This window comes from Belonocnema kinseyi, chromosome 7, assembly GCF_010883055.1.
Source record: "Belonocnema kinseyi isolate 2016_QV_RU_SX_M_011 chromosome 7, B_treatae_v1, whole genome shotgun sequence".
Classification (NCBI taxonomy): Eukaryota; Metazoa; Arthropoda; class Insecta; order Hymenoptera; family Cynipidae; genus Belonocnema; species Belonocnema kinseyi.
In genome coordinates, this window is record NC_046663.1 from 66377437 (window position 1) to 66389873 (window position 12437).

General features: G+C 36.3%; 1 protein-coding gene across 1 annotated transcript; it reads left to right on the forward strand.

Annotated features, from left to right (window-relative positions):
- Nucleotides 1-5872: 5872 nt before the first annotated feature.
- On the forward strand, nt 5873-6241 carry LOC117176480. The gene has a single exon (XM_033366731.1). The coding sequence runs from the start codon at nt 5873-5875 to the stop codon at nt 6239-6241; it is 369 nt and encodes a 122-aa protein (XP_033222622.1).
- The last annotated feature ends 6196 nt before the right edge of the window (nt 6242-12437 follow it).

The window sequence follows — 12437 nt, forward strand, 5'->3', positions numbered from 1 at the left end:
ATTCTTTTAATTCTCTGATTCCCCTGCATTATTGCAACCTTCCTACGCGGAAAGATACCATGGAAAGTACTACACGAAAATTCTACGGAAATTCCCATTGGAAAATCCGTTGAGTCTCCATGGAAATTTCAATAACTTTCCGTCTGAAAATTCCAGCTCGAAATAGAATCAGGAAGTTGCTAGTAAACATTTTACTATGAATACCTCTGGCCCTGATCGATTCCAGAGGTCTAGACCGACGACCCAACACAATCCGTTTGCACCAAGTGTAATAAATACATCTTTCTCGAGGAATTTAAGTCCCAAATCAAGATTACCTGCACATAAACCACTTTTATTATGGCCCGTTATTGTCCAACAATTACCAATAACGGGCCATGGTAAAATTGGGTTATGTGCAATTAATATTAATTCTGAACTTAAATTCCTCGAGGAACATGTATTTCTCATACCTGGTGAATTTGAAAATTGTTGTATGATGACGGGCCACGAGAAAAGTGGATTAGGTGCAGTTGCAAACGGATTTGTTTGGTACTAAGGTTGCGACTTCCGAAATTAATCAGGGGTAGAGGGACTGATAACGGAAGGTTAGTCGAATTTTTATTGAAACTCAATGGCATTCCCAAATGGAATTTCCATAGAATTTCCGGGAAATCTTTTGACGTGGGTCTAAATTCCGAGTTGAATTTCTTAAATTGCATTAATGCCATAAGATTACCCAAATTATCTCAATTCTTGAAATTTCCTAATGTAGCCCAATCCTTAAAATTCTCTTAATTTCCTGAAATCATCCAATTCCGTGAATATTTTGTATTCCTTGAACTTTTCAAAATCTCTGCATTTCTTTACTTCCCTGAAATTCCCTGCAGTTTTTTACCATTGTATCCTAAATATCCTAAATTCCTTTCGATATTCTGAATTCCTGATATTCTTTAAGTACGAAATTCGGAATATTGAAAAAATTCGGTGGATTCTTAGAGAATTCCCAGTGAGCACCGAAATATCTTAAGTACGTCATCTGGACGTCTTTAAATGTCCTGGGACATTCTTGGACATTGGCGCCTAAATCTCAGGGTCGTTATAAAGACAACCTTAGGGCATTCTAAAAACGTTCTATGTCTGGCCAAATGTTGCCCCAAAGATGTCGGCAGGGCTGGTCCTAAAGACGCTCCAAAAGACCTATAAGAGACATAATTATTTTTTTACGCTAAAAAGTGAAAGACCTCCCTGTGGGCACTAGAGCATCAAGAGGACGTCCTGAAAACGTCTTAATATGCCCTACGACATTGTGAGTATAATATGAGCCATTAAGAGTATGAAATTCAATTTCGAAACAGAATTATATTGTAGGGCTTTAAAAAAGCAACATTTTTTTCTGCCGGCTATTTTCATATTTTGCGTTGCTTGTCTTAAAATGTTAATTATCGTTTGTTTTTTGGGGGTTTGAAAATGCTATAACTTAAATAATTTTGCTCTTATCGAAAAAAGTCGTTGAGATAAATTGTTCGTGTTTCTCAGTACTACGGAAAACCATACATAGAATTTTTCAAAGTTGTTATGCTAAAAAAAATTGTTATGATAACATTGTAAGGCTCCCCTAAAGAAACATTTATTTACTCCTGACTTTTTTCATATCATACGTTGTTTGGCTTAAAATGTTAATTTTGTTTGTTTTTTATGATTTTGAAAATGCTATATCTCTGACAATTTTAATTTTATTGAAAAAGTCATATTAATAAATTGTTCGTGTTTCAAAGTATTATGGACAACTGTAATTAGAACTTTCAAATCTGGAAAAAACATGGTTTCGAACATTTTGAAAATGTGCTCAGTCATTGAGTTTTCATACAAAATAGCTGATTGACGAACTCGTTCTTTCTTTTTGAGACCTGAAAAAGTGTGCCGAAGCAGAATCCAACCTGATCAATCTTTCGAAAGTTATCGTGCCTACAGTATACTACAGACTACAGACAAATATACACCTTCATAAAAATAGTTTTTTCTGAATTAGGGAGTGTCAAAACATGGAGATTTGATGAAAATCGATTATGTTAGATTTTACAAAAAACCAATACAATAATCTTGTCACGCACATTTAAAGTTCGCTTAGGCACATCATAATCCTTTATAATATTCTGATGACGTCTGTAGGTTCTCCTCAGGACGTCCTTGATAACATCCTGAGGACTTTCGGAAGTTGTCCTCAAGACATCCATAATAAAATTATTACTTGCGTACAGAAAAATATTTAATTTTGAAAAAGGTTGACATTTGACAAAAACAGTGATGACGACTATGCGGCCTGGCAGCAACGAGCAACACTGAGGAAAGTCGTTGTGCGACTAGGATGAGATGCGCAAACTGATATTCACCGGCGTGCGCGCGCAGTCCTTAATAGTACTTCATTAAAGAAATTTTATTGTTTTAATTTAGCAAAATTTCCTAATTCAAATCGTAATGTATCCTGTATATTATAGTTTTTCAGGTAATTCTAGTAAAGGATTTATAGTTGGTTGTTGGTTTACTTTTTCACTCGATTTGCGTACTTGTCAGTTGTTCTGCCTATAACGGACAGAGCGCTTCGCGCTCTGTAAATTGGGGTCTATTCTTTGGGTATTCTGTATTGTAGGACTGTGGGTTTTTCACTTGATTTGCATATTTTGTTCGGCTAGTGCCTACTTGCACGGAGTGCTTCGCGCACCGCGAGTTGGGTTCTACTTTTTTAGTATTCTTTGGGTTATTTTTCTTAAGTATTTCTGTATTTGGAAATTTGAAGGGTTATAGTCAGTGGTTAATGAGTTTTTTCACTTGATTTGCATATTTTGTTTAGCTAGTGCCTACTTTCACGGAGCGCTTCGCGCATCGTGCATTTGTTTCTCATAGTAGTCATAACTTTTTTCAGTACTTTGTGGGCAGATTCTCTTGCTATAATTTGTACACCTTTTTCATAATTGCCCGGAGTGCTTCAAGAAATGTGCATTTGTTTCTTAATTGGGTCATAATAATTTTCTTTTGACAACTTGAAATGTTGATTCTTGCTATGAGGAATCTTTGGTGATGGGTGGCACTTGGCGCTGTGGTGATGTTTTTCATTAGTAACTTTAGAACATCTTTTATAACATTTTGCTTGTAAATTTCTCAAGAGGGAAGGGAAAAGGAGGGGAATTTTCGTAATTGATAATTTTTGTGCTGTACTGAGGTCGATTATGCATAGGTACCTGAAAGTTTAATTGTAATGCATGGGGTTAGCATCACCAAAACACCCCTGGGGGTGCAGAGGGAGCCTGCAGCTCTGATGCACACACAGTCAAAAAAACAAAGCAGTATATTTAGGATCAGGAGGGGAATGGGGAGAGCTCTTCGAGGAAGGTGGCTGAAGGGGCTCTCTTTCCTGTCTCTTTTCCTCCTTTCTCGAATGGAACACGTGTCTCAATGAGCCTACTCAAAAGTCGCTTGTGTGAGTTGGTGTCAGCTGGCAATGTCATTCACCACTATTGTTTGAGAATTGCCAGTGAAGATGTAACATTCTTTACACCTTTCTAAAGACTTGTTACAATTGAGGTGATCTGAAATTAAGTCGGTCTAAATTTTGTTGCATGTGCGGCCTCTTATGCGGGTGGCTAATATGAAAAAAAAACAATTATCAGACATTAAAAATCTTGTTTGAGGGAGGTTCGTTCTGCGCCCTTATCACATTGGGTGTATGATCGGTCCTTTTCCAAACTATGATTATTCTGATCCATACTTCGCGCAAGACTTATTCAATAAAGGAGAGGAAAAATATATTGTCGCGAAGGTTTATTTTCAGGACGAGTTGGAACTACTTGCCGCTGCTTCCTCTTCCAAGTTTATGTCCTCCGCTTCTAATATTGCTCCTTTAACACAAGTTAAGAAGATGTTTCCACTATTGGAATTACCTAAATTTTCGGGTGATTTTACTGCATGACCAGCCTTCTGAGTCGCCATGTTAACTTGCTTCTCAAGACGGGTAGTGTCATTTTGAAGAAAAGGTTGTCCAACTGTGAGGATGTTCTGCAAAGAGTTTCGGAAGATTACAAAGAAAAGGCGTCGTCTTATGAATTTACTCGAGAGCCAATCCACTGAGTTCTCGGAATTCTATGGCAACCTGATTCAGATTGTTTTAAGTTTCAGGTTGAACTTCATGAGGAGTCTGGGATACCAAGGAAAAGGAGCGTTTTCTCCGAGATAGCCCGCCGTTTTGATCCGCCTGGATGGCTTGCTCCAGTTTCAATTAAAGCCAAAATTTTCATGCAGAGTTTGTGGAAGCTTAAAATAGATTGTGATCGGCCTCTGCCTGCTGATCACATTGTTATATGAAGAAAGCACAGGACCCAGTTTCCGGAACTATCATCGCTGAGCACCCCACGTTTGTTGAGATGTTCTTCACATGAGTCTGGCCGCGAACTTCACGGTTTTGGTGATGCGTCGGAGAAGGCCATCGGTGCAGTTGTCTATCTGAGGAACCTGCTTCTCTCGGATGAGATACGAGTCACACTAGCTACAGCTAAGACTAATGTTGCTCGTCTTAAAGAGACATATTTGCCACGTTAGGAACTGTGTGAGGCTGTTTTGCTTGTTCGTCTGGTAGTTCATGTTCGTTCGGTCTTAAGTCTTCCTACTTCGATGCCGAGTCATCTATGGTCGGACTCGGCAAATACTCTCGAATGGATACGAGGCCACGCTCTACGATGGATGACATATATTTCAAATCGGTTGTCGGAAATACAATCTGTACTGCCTGGTGATGTATGGCATCATGTTCTCGGGAAGGAGAATCCAGCTGAATGTGCGTCTCGAGGAATTTCTCCTTTACGTTTGGAGAACCATCCTCTCTAGTGGACAGGACACCTTGGTTATCGCAATCATCCATCTTTTGGCCATTTTGTACAGCTCAGTTGATCAAAACATCAACAGACAGGAAAAGATCGTTGTACATTCTGCAGTGGTTGAACTGGACCCACCATGGTCCTTGCTGAGTCGATACTCGAGTCTAACTAAATTACTTCGCATTACTGCTCTCTGTCTGAGATTCATAGATCGGTTGCGGAAGAATTCCACTGACCTTCCTCCATGTAAACTTACTTCAGTCGTTTTGAATTGTGCTAGATCTCGTCTGGTAGGATGTGAACAACTTCGACATTTCTCCGAAGAATTTAAGTTGTTGCGCAAGCAACTCCCAGTTACTACAAAAAGACCTTTATTTCGTGTGCTACCCTTTTTGATTTTGATGGTTTACTGCGACTCTGAGGTTGTTTAAAACACGCTGTAATGGATTTCCTAGAGCGATGTCCTTATATACTACCCAAGGACTCTATTCTTACCACTCTCATCGTTCGGAATGGGCATCAGACCATATTGCATGGAGGAACGCAGCTTACACTGTCATCTTTACGGAGACAGTATTGGATAACCACAGGATGTTGTATCGTAAAGAAGGTTTTGGGTCGTTGCGTTGTTTGCGCTAGACATCGTGCAACCACTTGCACTCAACTCATGGGTCAACTATCTAATCATAGAGTTACTCGATCGTCTAGACCCTTTGCTATAAACGGTCTGGATGAAGTTGGCCCTATTTGGATGCGAACAACTAAAAGTCGCGGGAACAAGGCATACAAGGGCTTTATTGTGGTTTTTGTTTGTTTTGCTACGAGAGCGGTAGATTCGGAGGCTTGTTTAGACTGCACAGCTGATGGCTTAAAAACGTTTTGCTGTCCGACGCGGCATAAGTATTTTTCTTTACAGCGACTGCGATAGCAATTTTGTCGGGTCGGATAGGCAGCTACGAATACTTTTCATTGAGACCTCTGCTGTCTCATCGACCATCAGCCGCTATCTTGCTGATAATGGAACTATGTGGCGTTTCAACCCTCCAGCCGCCCCGCACTTCGGAGGACTTCGAGAAGCAGCTGTCCGTTCTGTAAAAAATCATCTTCGTCGGGTAGTGGGAGATACTTCTATGACTTTTGGGAAAACGACAACCTTCCTCACGCAGATGGAGACTTGTCTCAATTTACGTCCGCTACAAGCTCAGAGCGATGATCCGAATGATATGGTACCGTTGATGACGAGTCATTTCTTGATAAGTTCTTCAATCTTCACGGTTCCAGAACCTTCTCACATCGACCTCAAGCAAAATCGATTACAATGGTGGCAGCTTACCAGACAGATGTATGAAGATTTCTGGACCAGATGGTCCTATGAATATCTACAAGGACTTTAAACTCGTCCGATGTGGCAGAAGCTTGTGTCTTCAATCAAGATCGACGATTTCTTGCTTATCTTGCACGAAAACCTTCCTCTTACGAAGTGTCTGTAAATTGTTACGAAGCGCGCGAGTCTGAATGTTTACACGTCTTACTTATATAAAATTGTTTTGTTCAATGTAGCCTTTTAAAAGAAGGCGAACACTTTGACACTCTTTTGTTAATAAATTATTACTGTTTTTTGGTGCTAAACAAATAATGAAGTGAGTCAGTGACCTTTCTTTACCATTACTTCAATTTCATGCCTGTATTGAATTCCTTTAGTGCTATGATATTCATAAAATTCTATCAATTCCTTCATTAATACCAATTTTGTGAATGCTCTACATTCTCTAAATGTTTTGGAATATGAGCAAATATAGGAATTCGCAAAAATCCTAGGCTTTTCTTGAATTTTCTGAATTTCTTGAATATTTTGAATTTACCGATTTCCTTGAACATTTGGAATTCTCCAAATTGGTGAAAATCTCTCAATTACTTCGATGTTCAGAAACCCTTCATTTTTCTAAATTCCCTTGAATCCTTGCATATTCTGAATTTCTTAAATTATTTTAACGTTATCAATTTCTGAAATTCTTCAAATTTTCTGAATTTCTTTGATTGCTCATTAATGGATCTTAGAAGCGCATCGCGAACAGTGCTAATCCTTATCTTAAAATAGAAACAAATTTCACAATTTGCTTGGCAGCAAGAAGCAACAAGATGGAAGCTAATACTTTTGTGGAAAATGTATGAAATATTGTAACATCGACAAATTGAAAAAAATTCTTCTCCGAGGAGATTCTGGGTTAGACTGATTTTCGCCGTTGCTAAACGTTTTCAGCAGAATGGCAGTGAAAATTTGGTGGCCGAGATGAGGCAAGAAGAGAAATAGCTGCAAACATATTTCACATATTTTAGCATTCTTCCTGAATACTTTGACACTGTATGATATCGTGAAACCGCTAATTGAGATCAGTATAAAGAAGGCTTTTTTCTGAAATGGATCCTATAAAAATTCTTAATTTTGGTATAAAAACGACCTCTAAGTATTATTTTTAAATTCGGAAAAAAATTAGGGTCATTTTTACAACAGAGAAATCATTTGTACAGATACTGTTATAAAAAAAATATTTTTTGTACCACTCTAGTGAGAGCACAACGTGATTGAATTCGTTATGGTATATTATCCTAGGCTCCATATATGAGTGGTTCACTTTTTTCAACTACAAGAAGGAATTCAGCATAAACTTGATGGCAGTATGCGATGCGAAATGCAATTTTCTCATTGTAGACGTAGGGGGAGAAGATAGTCAAAACGATGGTGGTGTCTTAAGAGACAGCCAGTTTTTTAAAAGACTGGAAAATAATGATCTGCATATCCCACCGACTTAAACACCAGGTTAAAATATATTTTATTTAGGCTCTACATTGATTGGTCTTGGAATTCAGGGGATGACTTGTTCATTATAGAGTCAACTATGAATAAAGGAAATTTTTTCCAAACTTGGGAATTTGTGGAAGGTACCGATAAATTATTGGTTAAAAACTTGTAAAATGACTGGTTTTTGTGACGATTCGATTAGATTACCGACCCCTTAAACAAAAAATTGTGATTTGAAAATACCTAGGTGAAAATATTCACATGGAATTTCACGTGGAAAATCACTTAAGGTATAGATGAAAATGGATGTCATTTCTTATTTTCATGTACCCCGTATACTATATTATTGATAAGTATTAATTTTGTTTTGCAATTGGAACAATTTATTAGTATTCAAACGTTCCTTTGTCACTTTTCTCTATTTTTACAATTTTTCAGTTTCGTATATCATCTCATCTTGAATTTAGCGGGCTACAAAAAATAATGTCGATAAAATAGGAATGGGATAAGTGTCACATGCCCTTCATTCCATGTGGAAGTTTTTAATTTCTCTTAGGATTGGTAGCAAACTCTACGGCATAAATTTTTTCCATGTTAGCGTGTTTAAAAGTGGTTGGCGGATATGTCTTGTGAATGGCATAATGCTAGAATATAAATAAACAATTCTCATTAATTGAGTCGGTCATTTTTTGTTATCGGTACCGATCATTTTTTTACCAGTACCTACAATGTACATAAATCATAAATGAAGATATTCTATGTTTTTCGTCTACGTAATTTAATTTTTCTCATCTCTTGAATAGTGTGAAAAAGTTATAAAATCATAGCGGGATAGCAAATTGTGAAAAACAGCAATATTTCTCAATATTAAAAAATTATTTACTATTAAAATTTCATCATTCACCAATACTGTTTGGAAAAATTTAGAAATACATTTGATCATAAAACAGAATTACTGAATAAAGTGTGAAGGAAAAATTATAGGAAATCTGAAGGACAGCTCGACGGTCAATGTTGAGATGCGGGAAGTGATGCATGGAGCATAACATGCAGGGGGAAGTCGCTACTCGCTGTGTTACCCTAATCTTTCCGCAACTCGACATCACCCCAACTTTCCATGTGGATTTCTATATGGTTGGATAAATTCAACTCGATATTTGTACCTGGATAGTGGCAATGCAGAACTTTATCATAGCCTTGGAAGAAAGAAACCCCGAAGATGAAAGGCCATATCGCACGTTGAGTTCAGAAGATCGCAGATTGATAACCGGAGGGATCAGTGACATTGCTCCTAATCTTCCGCCAAATGTTGATGAAGTAGCATATCGCGTGCAAGTCCTGCTGAAGTTCGAGAGATATTTGCAGACTATTTTTACGACAAAGGAGCCGTCGACTGGCAGTGGAAAAAACTTTTGCGTAATGACTTCTAATTACAAATAAGATATTTTTGTTATTGAGGTCAGTGATTACAATAAAATATACCTATATTTATAGTTTAACCCCGCCTACTTAAATAATATTAAGCATTCAAATTAAATATCAAATAAATCATAGGATTTCGATTTTATAAATCGTGCGGAAAAATGATAAATTACAGCTATACATTTTCTCATTTTTCTCTGTAAACTATAAGAGATCAAATGAATTTTTCTATACACTGATTTTTGCTGAACATGAATACTAATTAAAAGTTGTTTTCTCGAAGTACTAGTTTTAAGAAAATTGAGCCGAAGGCAGTAAGAAAAAATCATATTTTAACAATATTAAGAAAATTTAAATGTCTTGTCCAGAAATTCGAAATGAGTAATAAAATATTTTTCTTAAATTTGGCTAGTCATCTCGAATTTTCGGGACCACTAGTCCATCCCCTTTTCCAACCACTCCACTTTTTTAAGACGAGCAAACAGCCTACAAAAATTACATCTAAGAAATTAAATATGAAATTCAAACAAATGTTTGCAAAAGAGTGTATAAAAATCATTCGATATAGAGCGAATTTCACAAGGAAAGCTAAATAATGATTGATCTTAAAGTTCTCCTTTTGATTTATGTAAAATGCTTTAAATATAATTTTCAAATTAACCATGGCCCACATTTAAATGTTTCCATATCGTTTCTTTTCATGGGAGATGGGGATATAAATGATAGTTAGTATTCAGAACTTGTATATTCATACAGATGAAATATTAATGAACTTTTTTCACATAAATGCTCGCATGCGAAGTAATGACTCTCTTTAAAAATTTATGAAAAATCATTTTAATCTAATTAAAACAGTAGTGAAATTTGAACAGGATTTTTCTTTTCATCTTAGCGAAGCTTTTTTTCCTGAAACTATGTAACAAAAAATACTACATAACTAAAATACAAAATTAGAGAACAATAATTATTATATCGTTTTAGTTATTATATATGTTCGAAATTAATAACTATTGACAAAAGAAGCGAACAGTTTCTAAAAATACTTTTTCAATTCAAAAGATAATCACAATTACACAGGCCGATAAATTTTAAAGCCAGAGACCAGACCTAACATTTCCGAAGATATCCTAACCTAAAAGTAAAAAAATGCGTTTTTTAGCTGTTTTTGAGGTTATGTAACCGAACAAGATAAATGTCTACCACAAAAGCTAATATGGAATTTGAAAGTACTAATCTTCCCTTTCAAACGTACTTGGATTTATTAGGATATCTTTATTTTTCACCAAAATAGTGCAATTTGAAATTTTTTATTATAGCGCTTTAACCCATTAACGCTGAGGTGTTCAGATTTAAACAACGCATTCTCTATTACTGACTGTACGATAGTTTTTCATCAAAATATTATCTCAGGGGTTTTCGAGGATGCCCTTTCCATTGCCGATGTCAGTTTTTTGTTATAACCCCTAGAAGATCCAATATGGCGGCCACAATTTAGGGCTTTAAAAAGAACAAAGGATCCTACAGAAAAGACCAACAAAAAAGCGTGCAGTAGTTTGGAACCAAACTTCGCACATTCATAAAACAAAAGAAGACGGGCTGCGCAGAATGCTACTGCACACTCTGTGTGCATTCTAATGTTCACATTCGCTGTATGTGCGCGCCGTTCCACGGCGCAGGCAGTCTTCGATCCCTAGCTGGCTCACTGAGCTGGCGACGCTTTTATGACGTGTTATGCGTAAGTGATAAAATTCTTTTTTTGCTACAAATCTTTCCATGTTAGAGATTACGTTTGAGTAGCGGGCTAACGGTTGGATGCGTAGGTAATAAACTTCTTTTTGTATTTGAAATCTGTCTAGCGGTTAGATTTCGTGTCGATCGTGATTTTTGTATATAGTGAGTTTTAGAATTTCCACGTTACTGTTCATTATAAGAAATAAAAATGAGTTCAAGAACTCCTTGCGCGATGAAAGTTAATACGTTTTGTCTCGTTTGTGGAAAGTATGAAACAGAGAAATACCGTCGATCAATTAATGATTCGATAAAAACGTCATACTTCAACTGTTATGGGACTTAAATGAAAAATTTGGATAAATTGTGGGTACCAACCTCAATTTGTCACGATTGTAGATTAAATTTGTCAAATTCGGAAGATAAATGTACCAAGACGCAGACTGTTATTCAACCACCTGTTTGGTGTGAGCCCAACGATCATGATACTGATTGTTATTTTTGCTTATGCAAAACAGGAGGTTTTTCTAAAAAGCATTTCGAGAATATCGTTTAACCTGATGTAAAAAGTGTTACACCAGCCAAGATTGGTATTAGAAATCGCTCTGAAAACAAAAGTGACCGATCAACTCACGAATTAATGGATACTGACGATCCTAGTGCAAGTGAAGGTTCTTCTTGGAAAGAATCAGATGATGAAAGTCCTGAATTTTTTGACCAAGACGGATGAGACGATTCAGCGCATCAAAATCCTTTGAAAATGTTTGGTCTGTTTTCTGGCTTTTGTAGAATAATCCCATAGATTATAACCTACATGTCGAAAAAATAAATCGAACTTCTTCACAATTCTTTTAGAAAATATTGTGTTTGTTGATTAGCTAACCTGTTATACCTTTGAAATATGCTTATAACAACCCATATTCACTGTTTTTGCATAAATTATCTGCAAAAACATAGTAATATTTTATTTTATTATATCAGTACTTACTTCAGAATAAATACCGTCGTTATTACATATTTTGAAAAATATTTTAACCACCAATTTTTTTTCACTTGTCAAGTACTTTTCAAATATTCGAAAACATTACGAGCGCAGGCACTAAACTATTCTCGAGTCCCTGCGCGGATCATACTTATAACTTTCGGAACACTTTTCAGCGAATTCCCTGCAACCGTCTCATTGGTCGAAAAATCTCCTTGGCAAATCTGCTTATCTGCTAATATGTATCCATGGGACTGCGCCCTCAATTTACTCATATTCTAACAAAAAATAAAAGTGCAGAAAAGTAATTAACAAAGTTGGTCATACAGTTTGAAAAGAAAAAGTTTAATATTTTAATTACGGTGACTCAAAAAGTCATGTTTTTCGATTGCCTCTAAATTCTGGGAATATATTCGCCTACCCAACGGTTGTTAATCCACAAACTTATAGACCAGGATTACCAACCCTCCCCAAGTCATCCTATTTTATTATTTATAACAAAAAAAATTGTTTAAACAATTTTTTCAATAAGTCAATTGTTTATTTAACTTTTTTCGCAATTTAGGCATCTACGATTTTTTTTAAATAGTCTCAAAAGAAAGCTTGACTTTTTTATTATGAAAAATGTCTAATAAGAAAATGGACAAATTGAAATTCA

Coding starts and splice junctions, on each gene's coding strand:
- LOC117176480 (XM_033366731.1), top strand. CDS start 5,873: ATGTGGCGTTTCAACCCTCCAGCCGCCCCGCACTTCGGAGGACTTCGA.